The 21,960-nt window shown below is 38.9% G+C and overlaps 1 protein-coding gene across 2 annotated transcripts in view; it reads left to right on the top strand.

The window, feature by feature from the left end:
- Positions 1-21,960, top strand: part of fndc5b (fibronectin type III domain containing 5b) — a 24,695-nt gene extending 2,735 nt beyond the window's left edge. The window contains exons 2-6 of one of the 2 annotated variants that reach the window (XR_009648066.1): positions 7,555-7,670; positions 9,922-10,120; positions 12,490-12,576; positions 14,990-15,185; positions 16,423-21,960. Coding sequence is in view for 1 of the 2 variants with exons in the window: in XM_060865636.1 (XP_060721619.1) it covers positions 7,555-7,670; positions 9,922-10,120; positions 12,490-12,576; positions 14,990-15,129 (542 nt within the window). In the remaining variant the exon portion in view is untranslated. The remainder of the gene's footprint in view (positions 1-7,554; positions 7,671-9,921; positions 10,121-12,489; positions 12,577-14,989; positions 15,186-16,422) is intronic. The other variant, XM_060865636.1, reaches the window with a different exon arrangement.

The raw sequence follows: 21,960 nt of genomic DNA, 5'->3' as shown, positions 1-21,960 counted from the left end.
GTCAAACTGATTGGAAATGTGTGCGGTTGTGAGAGTGATGGAATTTCATCTGGACCTGTAGACAAGCTCCTTGGACATTAAGGGTTAAACTCCAGAATGTCTTTGCTGACGGAGTCATCATGTCAGACTTGAAGAGAAAGTGACGCATTTGGCTGAGATTTTAAATTCGGCAATCAGCGGCTTAATCCGCTCAACCAGTCAGTCGTGCAGCAGACACTCACAATATATACGGCACAATGTGAGGGGGAAAAAGACATCAGAAATGTACTGAAAAGTGTTCAGAAATCCATGGTAAGCACTTTTTTCTGATATTATGTCAGGCACAGGAGCATGACAATATCAGTGAAATTGCTTAGTTGTCATTACCGACACTATTCTTCTGTAATAATGTTTGCAGACACTTTACACAGTGCCGAGGCAAATGCTGAAATATTTAATAGCACAGTGCAGGACCATGTGATGAAACCGAGTCATTATATCACTTCAGTTGTTATTGATATTCTGTGTAGAACAATAAAGACGGATTTCTCTTTATTTTGCTGTTTGCATCATTTTCATGCTGTAGGTATTATTTCACGTAATAACGCACAGTACTGAAATGTACTGAAATGCTATTTTACAAATGTTCGGGTATAAAAGAAACTGATATAAAGTTTTAAAAGTATTTAAAAGTAAAACAAAATATAAGATACAAATATCAAATGATCGAAAAATAAATGCAATTTACTGTACAATAAAAAGGAAATGCAAAGTAAAAGAATAGACAAAAGAAGAATATATTCTTACCCAGGGCTTACATAGGTTACACAGGGACTTGCAGGTTGCTTGATATAAACATATAAAATAACATGAAATTGCTTTGTTACATAGAGTCTGTGACGAGTTTATACGTGCTATAATAGGAGAATGTTCCCTAACACAAGGTATGCAAGGTATGTCAAACTTTAATTAATATTGCTGTGGTATAAGTGAAATAAAACAATTAGAGACACGAATAAACGGCTTCATTATCACAATCAGGATGAATCACACCACCTCATCATCGATCATTCTCCCATAACAGCACTCTATCTTCTCTATCGTATTTCTTCTTTCATTAATAATAATGTTTAAACTTGTAATCAAACTCAGTTGCATGTGCGTTCTTGTAACTTGCTTGTTGCTGCATGTTTTGCTTGGGCTTTACACTTGTGTGTCTGATGCCATGCAAAGCAGGAGAGAAGGAAACAAGATTTATCTGTAGTCTGGATCTTAGAGATGCTCTAAGAAACGTGCCACACGTATGTGATTAGGTATCATGAAAAACGCTTCCATAACTTCACCAGGTTTAGGCTAGTGATTATTGGCTCCCAAGATGGCTTCTCATTATATCGAGAGACTAAAATGATGTTTTTATTTATTTATTTATATATATGTTTTTTTTTTATTTTGTCTTGTAAAGGCAAAATACTTCTTTGTATGGATTTAATATCTGCCCTTTAGTGGTATTGATTTGCTCAGCCAACTGACATTTAGGTTGCAGTAAGTCACACTGCAGGAACTAAACTAATATCTTTGCATAGACACCATGCTGCGTATTGCACTTATGTGTAGCCATAGCCAAATATTCACTGGATATTTTGTGCTCATTTAAAAGACGCATTTCTCTGTTTTTACACACACAAACCTTTAGTAAATCATTGCTTCGGTGTACATGCTGTATAAACAAAGCTAGCAAACTGTGTTTCTCCTTGTAGAATCAAGGGAACCTTTAAAAAAATTGAAGGAACATAATTGGACATAATTAACACCGACACTAAACGGCAATTAAAGATACACAATATATATTTTTTCAAGATAAAACAAACACACTAAAACACACATCATGTACCCTTGATGGTCCCACCCCAGGAACAAGAAGAAGAACGGGGGCATAGAAGCCTTTATTATCGCCACATATACATTACAGCACAGTGGAATTCTTTTCTTCACATACCCCAACTGAGGAGGTTGGGGTCAGAGTGCAGGGGCAGCTATGATACAGCGCCCCTGGAGCAGGGAGGGTTGAGGGCCCAGCAGTAGCAGCTTGGCTGTGCTGGGCCTTGAACCCTGATCAACAACCCAGAGCCTTAACCAGTTGAGTCACCACTGCCTCAAGACAAATACCTTGTTTGTCCCAAAAGTAACGGCTCTGGATTACTTACCAGAAGGTTGGAGGTTCAAACCCCAGCACATCCAAGCTGCCAGCAGTGGGCCCTTGAGAAAGGCCCTTAACCCTCTCTGCTCCAGGGTCCCGGGATCATAGATGACCCTGTGCTCTGATCTGTGCTCTGAATTCCTAACAAACTGGAACATGCAAAGTAAACGATTTTACTGCACTGTAATGTAGATATGACAAAATTAAGGCTGATTCTCCTTCTTCTAAAAATACTTACGTTTCCTTCTGAGAGTGACTCGGGTTATTCTCAGCATGTCATACGCTCAGCAAAACCTTTTGCGCAAGTTATCCCCTGAAATTGTCAAAGTTGGATATGTGCCTATTGTGAGCACCCTCTCCACAGTAGCTGAGATATATCTGGGCAGATACGGACACTTTGAAAAGGTCCATAATTACTTTTCACTTTTAGAGACTATTCGGTTACGTTCGCTGTGTGAGTAATTGATGTCAGAAAATTTCTCAAGAAACTTTTCTGTGTGAAGAAAATTCCCTTTCACTGCGCAATTTTATTGCTCCTGACCTTTATTATTACTCTGTAATACGTAATGGCTGACTTTTGTGCAGCTTAACTGGTGGCAATTACTAGAGGATTTCATGCACGTATTCACATAAATTATACGTACAGATACAAATTATTTGCACATTGTGTGTGTAAAACAGATGATATTTCAGAGTGATACACTCACTTACTGCATCTAAACTTCCATGTTTAACATTGACACAGTTGCAGCACTGTATAAGCTAATGACAGTGAGGTTGAGATCATTGGCTGTAATTGGGATATAGATAACTACTGCTCCAGCTGCGTATCCACTAATCAGACAGGTCTGATCCCTCTTACTTCACTCTTTTGTGGTTGATTGTTAAAAAAAATCTAAAAAGCTGTCCGCAATCAGATTCTAACACACGAACAATGCAACGTTGTGCAGTTATGAATGCCTACACTGACATGCTACACCTGTATGTTTCAAAGAAAACTGACACGTTACTAGGAAATAGCACAAAGATCTCGACGTATTGTGTGTTGTTGTAGGTTTCGGGATGAAAATACTTTCTTTAGCCGGCCCAGGCTAGAGATAGATGTTGAGAGGATGCATATTTACGAGACCTGGCTTGGCCAAGGGCTCAGGAGGAAGTCGATCCATGCCAGGATCCTGAGCTTTCAGTCCTGGCAGAATAAATCACTGCAGCAGGCTCAGATGGCGAAGTGGTGACCTGGCTATGTATCATCACCCAATCACACACACACACACACACAGACACACACACACACACACACACACACACACACACAGACACACACACACGGCCACTGAGAAACTGGTGAAAGAAAGCAGAAGGAGATGAAACTGTGTGAAACTGTGATTGAAAGGTTTTAGTGTGCTGTAGAACTGACCGTGTGTGACTCCTAATGTAAACATGGACAATATACACCCTTTAGAAGTCCTAGCAGGTCACTACATGAGTGTCATTTCTTTGTTAGTTTTCACAGCATTTTAATAAATGACTTACGAAGGTGCCGATGCTTTTATCTGATGTTGACGCAGGGTAATATTTCGAGTCTAGATGTGGTTTTCGGCAGCGGTGCAATCGTCTAAATTCGAGCACAATGTACAAACTTACCAGCATCTGTGTGACATAAAAAAAAACGGCACTACACACATTAATCAGCGATGTATTATTTTTATCTATTTTTATATATTTCCACTGTAACCCAGAGAAGAAAAATCTGTTCTCTCATACAAGCAAATTACAGCCAGCTTGAAGGAGGATAGCATTATGAGCAAATGGCAAACAGAAAAAAAACAAGCTATTTTCTAGTAAACAACTCAAGAGAAAACTTATTAGAAATCAGTAATGTGAAGATAATTGTGTATCCAAGCAACCATGACAAATAAAGAACATGATGGATTGAAGCTATTTATACTACAGAGCTTCTAAATTCTTGTTTCTGATTGGTCAGAAGGAGACCGAATGATCTTTAATAGCACAGCTCTGAGCCGCCGAACGCGCTTGTTCTTATTCTTTATCATCTCTATCGTCTCATATCACTTCTACCGTATCCAGTATCTCCATCTTATTCTTATTATTGTTATGATTATTATTATCATTTTTCAAAGAAGCCTCCAGTGTCATTACGTGTCATCGCAAGTAAAACTGTATTTACCTCAATTTATACTTCACAGGAAAGACTTCATAAGTTATTAAGTAGTGTTTTATAGCTTTGTAGTTACTCAGCAGCATTAAAAGCTCTGTTTTATTCATTTTAACAGCAGGTTAAAAAAAGAGAAACCGGTAAGTCTCGTTTTTTTATGCAGAGGGCACAACATTATAAATATACAGACATCACAATAAATGGATAAAGAGTATGATATGTTGTGATTTGTGGTATAAAAAGGAGCTCTTTGCACAAAGGTCCGCATCACACCACCGTGTCATTCATTCATTCATTCATTCATTCATTCATTCATTCATTCATTCATCTTCTACCGCTTATCCGAACTACCTCGGGTCACGGGGAGCCTGTGCCTATCTCAGACGTCATCGGGCATCAAGGCAGGATACACCCTGGACGGAGTGCCAACCCATCACAGGGCACACACACACACTCTCATTCACTCACGCAATCACACACTACGGACAATTTTCCAGAGATGCCAATCAACCTACCATGCATGTCTTTGGACCGGGGGAGGAAACCGGAGTACCTGGAGGAAACCCCCGAGGCACAGGGAGAACATGCAAACTCCACACACACAAGGCGGAGGCGGGAATCGAACCCCCAACCCTGGAGGTGTGAGGCGAACGTGCTAACCACTAAGCCACCGTGCCCCCCCACCCTGTCATTGATTATTTAAATTCACCGTCATTCCATCAGCGTGTTATTCCTCACATAAACGTTGTGTTTATTAGTGTCTTGCTTCTGCCCATCTACTACAATAACTGTTACTTCCAAGTGAATTCATTTAAAAAAGAACAACATGACCACTTTTTTTTAATCCTAATCTATGATAATTGACTCATTTTAATGCATTTTAATTTGAAGTATTCAAGACTAGGAAAAGTTCAGTATCCACATTGAGAAAATGGCTTTCAAGTGAGGTAAGAACTAGTATTTACAATATTGTGGTCACTTATTCATACCACAGAGCTGGAACCACATTTTGGAAGCAAGATATAGAGAAGATAACAAGCTCTTACCAACAAAAAAAACGATCATGAGGAAGCAGAAGATTAAAAGTAATGACGCCGGATTGAGAAGATGGATTACGAGGAAAAGTTCTGGGTAAACCAGGAGTCAATCAAGATGTTCAACACATTAGTCTTGAGAACAGACCATTAGTGTTTGCTTCAGCACGCCGTGTTCATAGGGAATACGACTCACCCATGAACATCCAGTGAGCTGACGAAACACGTTCGACTAATTAAACGCACTTGGACAGGAATAACAAATAACACTGCATAGGAAATGTCACTCAGCAATTTAGTTTATGTAAACTTTATCACTGTGTCATTAACTTTGATTGCCAGTCAATATTCTCTTTGGTAGAAATGGCTCTGTTTCACATACAGGGAAGACTTTATTTCTGGTAAATCACAGTCGTAATGACGAAGGATTCACTGTATTGCACAGTTTTAGGTTTCACAGTGAATTGTTGAAATCGTAGAAAGTCCTTGCTGAACAAATTTAGAGAGCTGTACATCGTTTGTCCTGAAGAGCTAATACAAGACACAAAGCAGGCAACATCCCAGAGTGAAAGGTCAAGAGTTGCAGCTGTAAAGATTGGGATTAATTGTCATCTGCACAGCTTCTGTCCTCAGACTGTAACTCTCGCATGGATCCTTTAACAAGCGGTGGTGGCTCAAGCGGTTAAGGCTCTGGGGTGTTAATCAGAGTATAGGGGTTCCCAGCACTGCCAAGCTGCCACTGTTGGGCTCCTGAACAAGGCCCTTAACCCTCCCTGCTCCAGAGGTGCTGTATCATGGCTGACCCTGTGCTCTGACACCAACCACCAAAGCTGGGATATATAAAGAAAGGATTTCACTGTGCTGTAATGAATATGTGACAAAATAAAGCCTTCTATTCTATTCTAACTAATATACAAGTGCAATACACTTAGACTGCATAGTAACATAGAAACTGTTCTACAAGAGGAATGGATCAAAATCCCTGTGGCCGCTGTGCAGGACTTCTGGATATCTGTCAGCTCAGACAGATGTCATGCATAGCGGCCACAGGGATTTTGATCCATTCCTCTTGTAGAACAGTGGCAAGGTCACAATGTGATGATGGTGGAGAAAAAGGTTTCTCCTCTAAAACGCCCTCAAAGTGGCTTAATAATATACAGATCTGGTGCAGGCCATGGGATATGTTCAAATTTATTTTTGTGTTCATCAAACCACTTCGTCACCAATCTATTCAGTAGTCCTGAACCTGAACCTAGACCAGTTCAAACTCGAGTGATGAGTAGCTGAGGTTGAGGAAGCACTAGAGCCAGAACTCAGACATCATGCTGACACTGGTGGCATTTCTACACCTGGGTTTTTTTTTTGTAATGTTTTCGATGTTTCCAGCGATTTTAGATTTAAACATTTCTATTTAATGGACTATTGGCTTTTGCATGGAGAAAATATATTTGTGCAACTTGCATTTGGCAAATAAACAATTCTGATTCCGTTACAGAAATAGCATGTGCCTTCCCCACAGCATGATATCATCAAGTCTAAATTTTGGCAAAAACAACAGTGTGTGTGTGTGTGTGTGTGTCACTTAATGCATAATTTGGAAGACACGTCTTTTAGCTGACCTTTTTTGTTGTCTGTATTTTAATGGATGTGAATTCGGGATGCTTTTATAAATAATGCAATGCTGACTATCTGGGCTCCGAGAACTTTAGAGATAACTAGGTGTTAACTGAGCTGATTTATTCATCACTGCATTATTATGCAGCCAAATGACACACACAGTCATAACAATGCAAATTCTTCTCACTGCATGATGCTTATTTTATGCATAAAAGCAAAATTTACTGCCAAAGAAAAGATGGCTGCATGCTTTTTATTTGTAGGCTATTTAACACTCTAAGGCACATTCAGATACCAATCTAAGAGCTCCCACATGAGTAAATAAAAGCGGAGTGTAATGGAACTATCGATTGAGCGTGACCTCAGACCAGGTTGAGCAGTGGAGTGTTTCCACAATCTGAAGCACACACACCATCTTATTTGGTGTTAGAAATGAGTGTCTGTGATATTTCCAGCTTTAACTTGTTGAGATTTTTCTGTGTGTATAAGTTAAAGCTGTGGAAAAGAGTGACTCTTTCAACACCTGACTGTATCTACTTTGGTCTCTTTAGACAGCCTATCCGCCCCACTGAATGTAACCATCAAGACCTTAGAGGGCAATGCGGCTGTGGTCACATGGGACATCCTAGAGGGAGATCCGGTCATCGGCTTTGCCATCACACAGCAGGTACTGATGTATGAAATGTGTTTAAGAGCATTGTAGGTAATTCATTTTTGTCCATGTGGATATTTAAGTATATAGCATATAGACCCAGTATGGACAGCATATACATTTTAGACATTGTGTAGAAAACGTTAGCAGATGCACACGTGTGTGTGTGTGTGTGAGAGAGAGACAGAGAGATAGATAGATACATAGAGAGAGAGAGAAAGAGAGAGAAAGAGAGAGAGCAGTCAGGGGAGATGCGCTGGTACTCTGTGTGCTCCAGTAATGAAAAGCAGAATCACCATCTGTTAAAGCGCAAAGCCATTACAGCTTGTCACCAAATTCCCAGACCAAATGCTATGCCTGAGTTTTAATACCAAGCCAACAATGGCCTCTTCTACTTCCTTTCATTCCAGTATACAACAGCCACAAGTGCACTTTCCTTATGAAGTAGCAAAGTTTTCCCTTTTTTTTGCTGAGCACTAACAACAAAGTCATCAAATTGTGACCGTGACAAAATGCATGCGGGATATAAAAGTCCTTTCTATGTCACACACGTCCTCTTGCTCATTCTTGTTTTGGTTAAAGAAGTGGATTCAATACGTATAGAGTACGAGTATAAGGCTCTAAACCTGTTGTTATGGTTAAATTCCAGTCCAATTTTAAAATGAATGGATTATTTATTAATATATCATTACAAATCCTGTTTAATACTTTTCCAGAATCTTCACCTGGACTTGTTTTGACTGCACCGTGGTGTAGAGTCATGACATATAATCCCACTTCTAGACCATCTCAGTCCCATGCTGTAACATTAAATATGGGAAACAGTTTAAGTACATGGTACGGGTGCAAGGAACTGCAATACTGATTATCAATGACTAGCTTTGCTTCTGAAAACTGTTCCACAATTCAATTCATTTGTATAGCGCGTTTAACAATTTCCAATGGTCTCAAAGCAGTTTTACATAAGTATGGAAAAAAGAAAGAAAAAAAAAGAAAGAGAGAAAAAAAGAAATAAATATATCATAATAATAATAAGAAAAAATAAGAATAAAAATGTGGGCACGGTGGCTTAGTGGTTAGCACGTTCGCCTCACACCTCCAGGGTTGGGGGTTCGATTCCCGCCTCCACCTTGTGTGTGTGGAGTTTGCATGTTCTCCCCGTGCCTCGGGGGTTTCCTCCGGTTACTCCGGTTTCCTCCCCCGGTCCAAAGACATGCATGGTAGGTTGATTGGCATCTCTGGAAAATTGTCCGTAGTGTGTGATTGCGTGAGTGAATGAGAGTGTGTGTGTGTGTGCCCTGTGATGGGTTGGCACTCCATCCAGGGTGTATCCTGCCTTGATGTCCAATGACGCCTGAGATAGGCACAGGCTCCCCGTGACCCGAGGTAGTTCGGATAAGCGGTAGAAAATGAATGAATGAATGAATGAATGAATGAATAAAATACTATATATTTATCCCTATCCCTAATGAACAAGCCGGAGGTGACTGCGGCAGGGAAAAACTCCCTGAGATGATAAAAGGAAGAAACCCTGAGAGGAAACCTCATCCTCATTTGGGTGACACTTTACAGTAAATAGTGTAAATATAAATAATGTCATTTCTACAACAGTGTATAATAGTCCTGAGGAACTAACATCATTGGTTCAAAAGAAGGCATGACAGTTTCCACACTACACTAAGTTCATGTTTTCCATTTTATGGCCAGATAAAATATAAAGATAAAGATATCAGTATAATATCTATTTATATGACGAGTGAGCTGGAGTTTTTTCCATTGTGCAATATTGATTCTGGTCCACTATGGTGTACAGTGTTCTGTGAAGAATAGAGGCAGTGGTGGCTCAAAAGTTAAGACCCTGGGTTCAAGAAGATGGTGATTCAAGCCGAATCATGGTATTGCCGAGCTGCTGCTGTTGGGCCCTTGAGCAAGGATTGTTCTTTAAATATATAACATATTTATTCATGAAATTCCTTCATGCATGGTAATAGGCCATGTCTAAATATTCCAATGAAATACATAACCGTTTACTGTACAATCTTAAGATAACATCTGACATGCGGACTCATTGAGGGGTGGGGGGTGCCCCATGTCAGGAGACCTGATGGGGACCTGGTGTGAATAAATATATGGGAAATACAACAATTTAAATCATTCTTTGGTACTGAATTTGGTACTGATTATAGTTTTTCTCACACTCTTGTAACATGTTTTTTTGGCAGTACTAGTACTCTCAAATGTCTTCCTTCCTGTCTGTATATTTTAGAAGAAGGACGTGCGCATGATGCGTTTCATCCAGGAAGTGAACACTACCACTCGCTCATGTGCATTATGGGATTTGGAGGCTGATACAGAGTACATTGTCCATGTGCAGTCTATCAGCATGAGTGGCACAAGCCCTCCTAGTGACCCTGTCCTTTTCCGCACACCAAAAGAGTCGGAAAAAATGGCCTCCAAAAGTCCTGGTAAGTTGAAACGTCAATCCAGTGTTATCATTTGTTATCAGTGTTATCAGAACTTCTTTACTGGCAAAGACAAAGTGGACTCTTTGGACTAAAAGACTAGTACAATATTGTGTTTAAGGATTAAAAGTAAATGTTAAAAAGTGTTATATAATGAAGTGTATAATGTGGGTATTTTTCAGGGACTCCCAAATTGATGCAGTATATTCACAGTACCATATAGATATTATGGGTGTATGTCACAAACATGCTATATAAATTCGGATAAGTAAATTATCCCAAAAATTTACACTTAGGCCATCCTTAAAAATATTTTGGTTTAAACAAATTAGCATATCGTGACGTCACTGACTGGGTCTTCAACCCGTGCCTTCGGGCGCATCATTGCAAACCTTATTTTGATGCTGGACACAGTTTTTCCAGAACTTTGTGCCAAGTTAAAGCGGTGTCGAGCTGTTTTAATGAATTTTTAGATGTATTATGGTGCCTGAACCCGTTAATATTATTTCATTGCTTTTGTTTTGAAGAGTATAAAAAAAAAGGTCGGTCTTAACGCAAATTTACAACCGGCAAGTCGTTCGGACTTAAAGCAAAAGAAAATAAATAAAATTGAGTCAGTCCTAAATTGACAGGGTCGGTCGGGTTACGGCAAACAAGAATATTTTTAAGGATGGCCTTATATGCAATTTTGCTTAAGTATTCTATGTAAAAGTATACAATTAATGCTTTTTCTTATAGATTTATAGTCTGAAGTCGAAAATATTCAAGTATACTCTACTTCATTACTCTCCATAGTTGCCAGACGTAGGATATTGACCGCATGCATTAAAAACTGAGGCTGGATTCAGCATATGATGAAAAGCGAGCTAGAAAATGGTTTGCAGCCAGATCATTAACATCGATTCATGCATAAACGCAGCAGGGTGGCTTTCATACTGCTACTCTAAGAATACACTCAAATTCAAAGTGAAAATGTCAGCATTTATTGCAGGTTGTCCTGCCCTATCTACACATCCCATAATATTGTCTAGGTTTATGTTTTAAAATACATTTAGTGACCCAGATATTCAGTAAACCTGCGGCAACCGTTTTATTATTCATCGTTTCTGATATTTCAGGTAGAGCTCCGATACGGTTCACGTTGTCCTGGAGAATGATGTAAATGATGCCCCAATTACAGTGAAGAAAAAAAATGAAGATATCTTTCCAGCAGCTTTTCACCACAAAATGCCAGAGAATGTGCAATGTTTTGTTTGACTCCCACATCCATTTCTGAGAATGACCCCGTGTTGTTTTCTCAAAACCTTTTACAATGAGTCATATAAAATGGTTTAGACTTCAGGAGAATGGCAGGAGAAGTCCAAGAATATTTTTCTGTAGGCAGCGTAATAGATGAACAAGTGACATGTTGATTGCGCCTTTCAAAATTAATTACAACGTTTACTGTGTACATAAGCAGCTGTGTTGTGTTGATCATAATGAGTTAAGTCGTTAACATTTGCATATTCGGTAGAGGATGGAAACAGTTTTAAAGTTGCAGAAAACTGATGTTTTTTTTGACTGAAGCAGAAATGCACATACAGACATTGTTGCTAACGGAGATTGTTTATGGCTAGTTTACACACTTTTGATGCAACATATCAACGGTGACAGACAGGTGTTTATTAAAAACACAGTTCCGTAATCAGCCATTAGCACTTGTGTTTCTCTCCAGTTAATCGAGCAAGTCTTCCGCTTCACTTCATTTCAAATAGCTGGAGGGTGGCTAATGAGCACAGACAGTTAATCTTTTCACCATACGCCTCCTGTTTCAAGGTGAAGTGGCCTCATGTTGCTTTTTTGTTCTGGACTTATGACATGCATCTGCATTGACAGGCAGACAGAGAAAAAAAAAGTACAGCTTCAGAAGCATGAAAAAAAACAATAACTTTTCAGCTTTGAGCAAAAACAGATGAGTTCCTTTGTTAAAGGATGTTCTGTCAATCCAGCTGGTCTGTCCTCCAGGGCTCATCAGAGGCTAACACAAATAGGGAATTTGCAAATGCTCCTAATTACCACCAAGCACTTTACATCTACTGCCAAGAAGGATGGTCTCCTGATATAAGACAGGACCGGAAGGAGAGAAACATCTCTTGAAAGAAACCTTCCATTTCCAGTGGCTGATCACAGCTCATGATCAAAGTCCTCAGCAACTCATTAGTCTTCTCATTAGTAAACACACCACTTCACATCTAGATGATTAAAATACATACTTTTCCCTTTTAAAACATACTGTACATTCTTAGGTAATGTTTAAAACTGAGTAATATTATGAGTCATGTTTGCTGAAATACAGTCTAACCGTGTTCCCTTGTGTTTGTGTATCTTGTCAGATGATGTAACAATGAAGGAGGTCGGTCAGGCACAGTTGAGGGCCGGAGAGCTAATCATCATAGTAGTGGTCCTGATCATGTGGGCAGGTAACACATTTACACCAAAAGATTTAAGTTTTAATCAACAACATTCTTCTTTCTCCAGTAGTAGTAGCAGTTGTCATCTCAATGCAGTCACCTTTCTCAACTCTTAGCAGTCAGAGACCCTCTGAAGCAAGCAAGTATATTTCTAAATATTTATAACAAGTGTTATAACTCTACAGGAGGTCGCGTATACACAAATACTCAGATTTTCAAATAATATACAAAAATAAAAAGCACAGTTTTCTCACACACTGGCATTGACAAGTAATGTATTGTATGTGGATGTGATAAAGTCGCAGTTTCATGGATGCATTTAATGACAACGAATGTGTTAGAAAACGTGACAGCTCTCGTTGTAGTAGCGGCAGGTCAATTATTTATAGCAGTAGTAGCGGTAGTTGCTAGTTGCAAAGTTATTTGTGGATTCTTAAATTGCTTTCAAAATCAAAACTTTATCCAGTATATAATTTATTTGCACATTTTACAACTTAACACAGATGCCATTCCGTTACAAACTATATGGGTTTCAAATACACTAAATAAATTCCCTAGATAAACCAAATCTAAATTTGAGTCATTGGTAGTCACTAGGCTTAGTGGTTAGCACGTTCGCCTCACACCTCCAGGGTTGGGGGTTCGATTCCCGCCTCCACCTTGTGTGTGTGGAGTTTGCATGTTCTCCCCGTGCCTCGGGGGTTTCCTCCAGGTACTCCGGTTTCCTCCCCCGGTCCAAAGACATGCATGGTAGGTTGATTGGCATCTCTGGAAAATTGTCCGTAGTGTGTGATTGTGTGAGTGAATGAGAGTGTGTGTGTGTGTGTGTGCCCTGCGATGGGTTGGCACTCCGTCCAGGGTGTCTGCCTTGATGCCCAATGACGCCTGAGATAGGCACAGGCTCCCCGTGACCCGAGGTAGTTCGGATAAGTGGTAGAAAATGAATGAATGAATGAATGAATGAATGAATGGTAGTCACTATTAGACTACCATTGCATTAGACTTTAACTTTGAATCATAATTTCTATCCAACAACCCCAGGACATTTTGTTTGTAAAACCATTCGGGAGGAAAACTGGCCAATGTGGCAATGATCAGGATGTGAATCTTGAGATTTGTTGGATATACAGTACATACATCTTAAGGGCTGTGCCATTCAATTTGTAAATTGTTCTTGCAATATTGCCATTTGCATTGCTGAGTTCTCATAATGATGCCAATGATAGATTGGCCCACTAACCCAAATGTAATGGTGTGTAAGAGAGAGACAGTGCGAAAGATGGAAAGAGACACAGAAAGAGAGAGGGTGCTGTACCACCTGACTCAACTCTGGCTAATTAACAAGCCCTTCATTAGGTTGAAATGAACATGTTAACACAGAGAAAACATGAAACAGTCCAGAATAAATGTTCACTACTGATGTTTGCAGAACAGCTAAGAACAACAAAAGCCGGCTTCACACTTTCAGAGCTCATTTATAATTGGTTAGTAACATTTGCCCAAATGTACAGAGATCCATCTTCAGCTTTTCTATTATCTCCTTCCTCCTCCTGACACCCCCCATCCATCACTATCCCTGAGTTCCTCTCTCCACTTCAACCTTTTTCAAGCCCAGCTTTCCAATAACACACTCTAGCCATTTCCTCTTGAGAAAACTCCCAAACGCTATTGTAATTAGCTTGAAAGAAGTTTGCTAGGTGTGTGTTAGATGAAGAATGAAGGATGAAGACTTCAGGAGCAGAAATTACCCAGAAGTCATTCTAGGCTTATGCCATTTTCTTTGTATTTTTCTGATACAATCTCTGCATTTAGTATAGGTTTATTTTGTTAAGCTTGGTTAATGTTAGCTCGTTAGCACAATATATTCTTGTACACATGTTCAAAGTGCTGCATGTAAATTACCCAAAATGATGTTACGTGACAAAGTCTATAACTAATCTGCTAGCCGAAAAAACATCTTCATGCTAGTTTTATAGATCAGTGTCTATAGATACCATCAAGCTCAACATTCGTCAACAGAAACATGAGATGTGCAGCCTACATAGTGCACCTGATAGCAACAATGGACAAATATTTGAAACAGCCTAATTTATGAAGCTTGTGTTAAACGTACAATGATATTTTGAACGTACACTGACAAATACTTTGAATTTCTTTGGTTCAAAACAGTGACCGAGGAGGAAAATTCAACTCAAGGTGTAATCAAACAAGGTCATGAAATCAGCCAAGCTAAAAGTAATCTTTGGGGTCTGTTAAATTTAACTCCTGATGAAAAGGCCCACAGTATTGAAAAGTTTAATCACCCTTGCCATAGACAAAAATAGACATGATCAGGTCTCATTAGCCATGTTTGATAAGTTTGAAGTCAGTGACATCACGACTGGATTTGGGACTGCCTTTAATCCGAACTGTCTCTTTACAGGTGTAATAGCTCTCTTCTGCCGTCAGTACGACATCATTAAAGACAACGAGCCCAACAACAACAAGGACAAAGCCAAGAACTCGTCAGAGTGCAGCACCCCCGAGCACCCTACAGGGGGTCTACTGCGCAGCAAGGTCTAACCAATGACAGGCAATAACAGGCTTCAGCCTCAGGACATGTACGTCTATTTATACATGTATGATATATTCCATGTACTTTATTCCAATATATCGTCGCTGTCGGGCGGAAACCTCGTATGTCCAAATTTGGTCAATTTCATATTTTTTCACATATCGATGCTATTGGTCAGTCCCCACGTGGGTCTGTTATTTTTACAAGTTATTAACCAATCTAAAGTCTTGAAAATAGCTTGAGTGCAAATCTCATAACTCCATTGGACACTTCAACTGTCCACCTCTTCCTCACTCCGCGGGAGAGCTTCACGGCATATTTCTCCTCAAGAAGAGTCGAAACGAATCAACACGTCTTCTGAGGCAAATGTATTCAAAACACTGGGCTCAAAGAAAAAAAAATCTTGACCCCCGCTAGTTCTGGTGCACGTCTGAGGACAGGAATTTAGCGCAAGACAATCCACTGCAACGCGGACTAAACCCTGTGCACTGCAGATAAGGTACGGCGTTTTTTTAATTTCCTGAAAAATAACGGTTTTGGAGATACGAGGATTCCGCCTGACAGCGACGATATATAACATTTCACCACATGTTTAAAGCCACATGTTTTTTATAATTATGCTTAGTATTAAACCTAATAAATTTAACATTGAGTTTCCGAGAGATTTTGTAATGCTATTGTAAGTCCACTTTGAGTTAGGTTTGAGGAGTATAGCAGAATTTTCTTTAGAATTGTAACATAATGGTTTATGCGCAAATATGATGCTGTCATGCCACCGAAGTTCCAAGAATATGAGACTGAGACCAGATCTAAGGACAGGGAAAAAGGTCAGGCCATTAGCAAACAGTGTGACAATTGGTATCCAAAAATCCCAAGCAAATAAAGCGCAAAAATAAATAAAGCACCAACAGTTAACGAAGGCTTGGTATGTCCGGAAACAGGTTACTAAATTTTAGATAATGTGTATGTTTGGAGTGAGTCTGCAAAGTCCAGGTGCCTGTAATCAGAAATCTGGTGATGTCTCTGATGGTTCAGAGACAGAAACAGTTCCTGATGTAGGTTGCTTTGGTGATTTGGAGCGTTTGCCAGAGGCATGCATTTGGAATGTGACATAAGCTCTTTTTCTGATATACATCCTGAACACTGAGTGAACAGAGAACAGGTCCCTTGTAGTCATTCTATATTTAATATCAGATCTTCATTATCAATTTATTTGCAGTCCTGATTTAAATTCTGTCTGCAGTGCTCTGACATACACTGTTTATCTTTTGGCTTCTTATTGTTGATATGTTCTCCCACAGAGCTGAGACATACCGGAAAGCCATCAAATGACATTATTGTGAAACACGAGTGCCCATCTTCATTTGAAAAGACTTTTTAATACCACATCCTATCAACAAATACGGACCCCTTGGTGCTTGTCTACGAAGTACACAAAGACTATGATACACTCTAGCACATTTGGCGAGTCCACTTGAGCACATCTGAAGAATGAAGCCAAGACCTGAGAATTGAAAAGTGCATGACCGGGCGTTCCCTCGGGTCTGGCTCCAAACAGAGACGTTCCCTAAGCTCTGAGAAGAGAGAGCTAGAAATCCCAGGACACTCTGCCTCCAGCGCCGCCTCGCACAGATAAGCAAAATGTGTCATCGCCTTTGAGGGAAGACGATAATAAACCGGAATCGTGCTATGAATGAAGGGGAACAATTTTTTTCCCAAAAGCTTTCTCTTCTTATCAGTGCTGAAACAGGATCATATGAGGAAGGGGATAAACTGAAGCTATTTCACGTATCTCTGTCTTTCTCTCTGCATATTCTCTATTTTTTTTTTATCTTTTTTTTTTGCCATTTGGTTCCTCTTTTCGTCATGCATTTCCTTTTCTTCCAACTCATTTTTCCTCGCTTGAGGTTTCTTTTCCACCCTGAAAAGGAGGCACCGCTGTAAACGTGATAATGTGTATTGGTGCAGTACGATCTCTCTCCATAAGCACTCTCTCGCTCTCAGGGCATTCGAGTTAAAAACCAGAGGATGAATAACACAGTGGCTCACGCTGAACCTCATCCATCACACCATCCACATCAATCCCATTGCGATATATAGACGATATATACGTATATTATATTAATGCAGTGATGGGGAATATATTTAATCACTCGTGCGCCTTGAGTAACTCAAACAGCTTGCCGTCGATGATGAGTATATAAACGTAGAGTATTTATTAAGTTGCTTTGCTTCTCATTACCTGGTAACGCTCATGTTTTATGAGTACTGCTATAATTATGCTTCTGCTGTGACGTATGGCTCCATTAGAGATTCCGGTGCCTTTCCTCCGAAGCGTTTCCTTACCAGTGTCCCATCTCCTTCAAGACCTTCGACGCCCTCTTGTCTCATTCTTGTGTAATAAATTTATGGTTTGACAGCTTAAGTGAAGTATGCGAGATGAGGGAGCGGTTTGACAGCACGTTATTGGAGTGTCAGGACAGATGGACTTGTCACTTACAGCACAGTCGCTGACGCGGACTTCGTCCTCCAGGGACAAACTCAACAAGTCGTCAGTTTACAGGAAGCAATAAGAACATGCTTAATGCAGGTCAGAGGTCTAGAAAGAATTGATTTGTACCACGACAGGGCGGGCAAATATGAGGAATGTGTCGGACGCAGAGGCAGTACAGCTTTTAATAATGCTTGATATCTGTTGACACACAATATCATTAATAGGAATTCATTTATTTAACATTTAGATCCAAGAGTTAGTTTGTATGCTCTAGAATAAGCACCAAACTATTACTTCAAACTTTTTTTGTAATATGTGTTACTTATAAATTCATGTTGTTACTGGGTCTATAATTATTAGCGATGCTACCCCGTCGATACCGTTTTTCAAACCATGTTTCAATGCGTTTTCTGTTTGTTTCATATTTTATTTTGCTCTGTTTATGTTTCCTGTATATACAGCAGCCATGAAAAGCTTGCGAACACGTCAACATACACTTTCACCACTAAGCTTGTTCTTTATTACGTTAGCGAGCTGATTTTAAATGAGGTGCATTAGCTAGCCATGTTAGTTACTTTCGATGGTGTTGGATTGCAGAGCAGAGTGGGTTTTGTTCTACTTTGGAAACGTGTTTCAATACAGCTGTAATTACAATAGGTTTCATTCTTCAGAATCCTTCGTTGTCGATAACTCATAATGGGTAAGTGCGGCTATTTTTACTCACCTTGCGTTATCCAGAGACATTTTTTCTCACATGGCTAGCGCTTACTACAGTACGTACTCCTCTCTCTGGTTTCTGGTGTTAAAGGAATATGTTGTGGTATTTTTTACAGAGCACAGTATACGGTCTGCTTTGACTACTTTAGTTTAGTCTTTTCATGTTGCCTGTTAATTTGAGCAATGATGTATACTCACATTACATAATATAATGTTCTATCGGATGCTGGTATTAGAGTGATTTACTAGAAGAAATAATTCATGGTGTGCCAGTATCGGGTAGCATCCCTAATCATTATAATTACTACAACCTGGCTGCATGTTGTGCATATTAGCAATAATAATATTGCTGCATACTGTGGTTGTGTTCTTTGCTGTGATATTTGAACACCCAGTGTTGAATCCTGGGTGAAGACTTTACTTTTTACTTTGTATTAATCAATACAACAGCACATGATAAACCACTTGGTGACACGTTCAAGGGCTTGTTTATGTATTTATTACATATATCAGCCATCAGATATACTGCATTGTTATCTCAATTTCCAATTATTGAGATTAAAGTTTGAGATTCCGTTTAAGAAGCAGTATATCATGCAGCTCTTCTCGGCAACGATTTGTATTCAGCTGCGTCACTGATTGATGGCAGTGTTAATCAAGTGGGTTGAAGGGTACTTGAAGGAGTCCTACTGCATTGAAACACCCCCCACCCACACACACACACACACACACACACCCCTCACCTCCCGTCCAGACATACGACCGTTACATTGTCATAGTGGCAGCCAAACGGAGTCGTCTGTTCCTTCATTTGTCATGCCACCCCCAACTGCCAGCAGAAGAAGCTCTGTACTTCTCCTCTAATAACTGCTAATTAACCTTGGCCGGTGGGGAGAAAGCAGGAGGGCCGCCGGGTGAAAAATGGCCGCTATCAATATCGTGTCTGGGCAGCTTACATAAGGCAGAGAGGATTATGTTTTCCCTTCCACAGATCATCGCTTTCCTGCCGCTAAGTTTCTGCTCTAACGGATACAACGTGAGCCAGTAAATGAGAACGAGGCCACAGTGTTCCTAAGCATTGTTCTGCTGCATTGACCAGAGCTTGTCCCACACATGACCCACAAAATAATCAGAAAGAAATAACCAAACTCTCCTCTCAACATCAGTATAGGCTCTGTTAAAGACATTTACATTTACTAGTCATTTCGGATATTCCATCCATTATATTCCATTATATATATATATATATATTCTGGACATGGAATGGAGAATATATATATGATTATATATATATACATAGATGGATATAATGGATATATAAATCTAAATGGAATAGATTTAAAATCACTTACAAAAAAAAAAAAAACCTAAACTGTGAGTGAGAATGTAAAATGGCCGACTCTTGGTAACTCTTTCATAAATTCTCAAGTAGGACAGCTTAAAATATTCTGAAATCAGCCACATTCCTGCTTTAACCCAGTCAATAATAGAAAAGCTTCCTATGAAGGTCATATCTACAATTAACTATGAACACATTCATATCATGTAATGCACTCGAACAGCATTATACACAATGGTTTAGGTATCTACAGTATATAAGCATTAGGAATTGTTAGCGTGAGGCTAACTTTAGGCTGACATTACAACGTCTGAAAAAAAAAAAGGTTTCGGGCTTGATGGAACTAATTTAATAAATGGCTTTGTGTAAAAATAGATTTGATTTTTTTTACACAATTACCGCTTATAAGAAATTATAATTTGGCTATGATGTCTTTTGTCAGTCAATAATCTACACTTAAAATTGAAATTCAATATGATAATAATCTATAATGTACTATGCAAGCCAGAGCTGGGGTTTACTTGGATTTGGTGCTCTAATGAGTTATAAATGCTGCTTATAATGCATTTGAATTCATTTTTAAATAATTACAGATATTGCTATGAACGCCTTTTCATAGTCATAGAATTATAACAACGATTATAGTGTAATTAACACGATAACATTATGAAGATATTTGTAGGTTATTGTACACATGGCTTTCATAGAAGGAGCCAGTAAATGAACCTTTAAGATTTATATACAATATACAGTAAGATTCAACACACGTTTTTACAGCTCCAGGGTCCCAGGTTCGATCCTGCCTTTGTTTAGTTTCACACGTGTCCGGTTCCTGTGAACCATAATGAAACGTCAGTAAATAGTAAGTAAATTCAACCTTTAAATGTTCTTATTCTTGTGGCAGATAATTCTTATTTTTACAAATAAAAATTATTTCAAGGTTAAAATGAATAAAATGTCTATAATATCTAAGCGTTCTCCAGTTGTAGTCCCCAAAACTCCCCAAATCCATGCAGGAAAAAAAAATTAAAAATAAGTATGACCCTAAACGGGATAAAGCAGTTCCTTAAGATAAACAAATGAATGAAGATGATTGTAATGTTGAAAACATCACCTGTGATGAAATTATGCGGTGAGAAAGAAATAGCATAAATTCTCTGTAAATATTTTCACGCTCTTGTCATTACCAGCTTTTCTTACAGTGTTGAAGGCGTCCTAAGCACAGAGCCCTTGTTGCCTCCTTTTTCTCCCGAGACTGTGAAGGCCAGGTTATCTTATATAATCTTTATATTTAAAACTGGCGTAGAAACATATTCTAAGCCTTTTACTTCTCTTGGCTTATGGTTCAGTTGATCATATTACTCAGTAACTGTTATTCAGTATTCTTTAACTCGTTTTAATTAAAACATGTCATTATGAGAATAAGGGGTCTGAAGTCTGACGGGAGTTTTTTTTTTATGAGTATTTATATTAAGACGTTGATGAAATACATTTCAAACGTACGTGCTTAAACTTTTGATCGGTACTGCATATTTCATTTCTTCTTTACAATCCAGACTCTCTGACTGTGCCATATTTCACCACATTCCCAATCCCCAAACACAAGAAGCCTTTGTTTTTCATTTAGGCTGATGGAATAAAAAATGAACCATAATGAAACGTCAGTAAAAAGGAAGTAAATTCAACCTTTAAATGTTCTTATTCTTGTGGAAGATAATTCTTCTTTTTTTTTTTTTTTTTACAAATAAGCACTTAGAAATGTTTCGATTAGCGGTCAGTAAGACCAGATTATTTCAAGGTTAAAACGAATAAAATGTCTATAATATCTAAGCGTTCATTATTAAACACTTAATAATAATAAGGAGTGCTGTTGGATTCTCAATTCTGATTGGTCAGAAAGTTGATTGATTTATTTCTGAATCGATTTCGGGAATCATTTCCCGCTACACAGGTTTATACGGTGTTAAAGCTCTTGTTCGAATCCGTTTTCTTACACAGAGACTTATATGTTGGATGTGCAACAGAAACTGATTATTTAGCATTTTATGAAGGAGTCTCCTGTGTCAGCGCTTTGTAACAGACAGATGTAAAGCTGTTCCTTGAAGTTTTTCAACGTGAAAGACAGAGAGACGGGTTTCTCGTTAACAAGACAAGCTGCAGCTTTTTGTTTGATTATTAATTTTTTATTAATAATTAAATTAATTACTGTTTATAGCTGCTTCAGTAATGTAACATCAGCTAACTTGTTTTGTTGTCCACAACATTAAATGTTACTCTAAATGGATAAAA

The sequence above is a fragment of the Tachysurus vachellii genome, chromosome 3, assembly GCF_030014155.1.
Source record: "Tachysurus vachellii isolate PV-2020 chromosome 3, HZAU_Pvac_v1, whole genome shotgun sequence".
In the NCBI taxonomy this organism is placed as follows: domain Eukaryota; kingdom Metazoa; phylum Chordata; class Actinopteri; order Siluriformes; family Bagridae; genus Tachysurus; species Tachysurus vachellii.
This window is presented reverse-complemented; position numbering and strand designations above follow the sequence as displayed.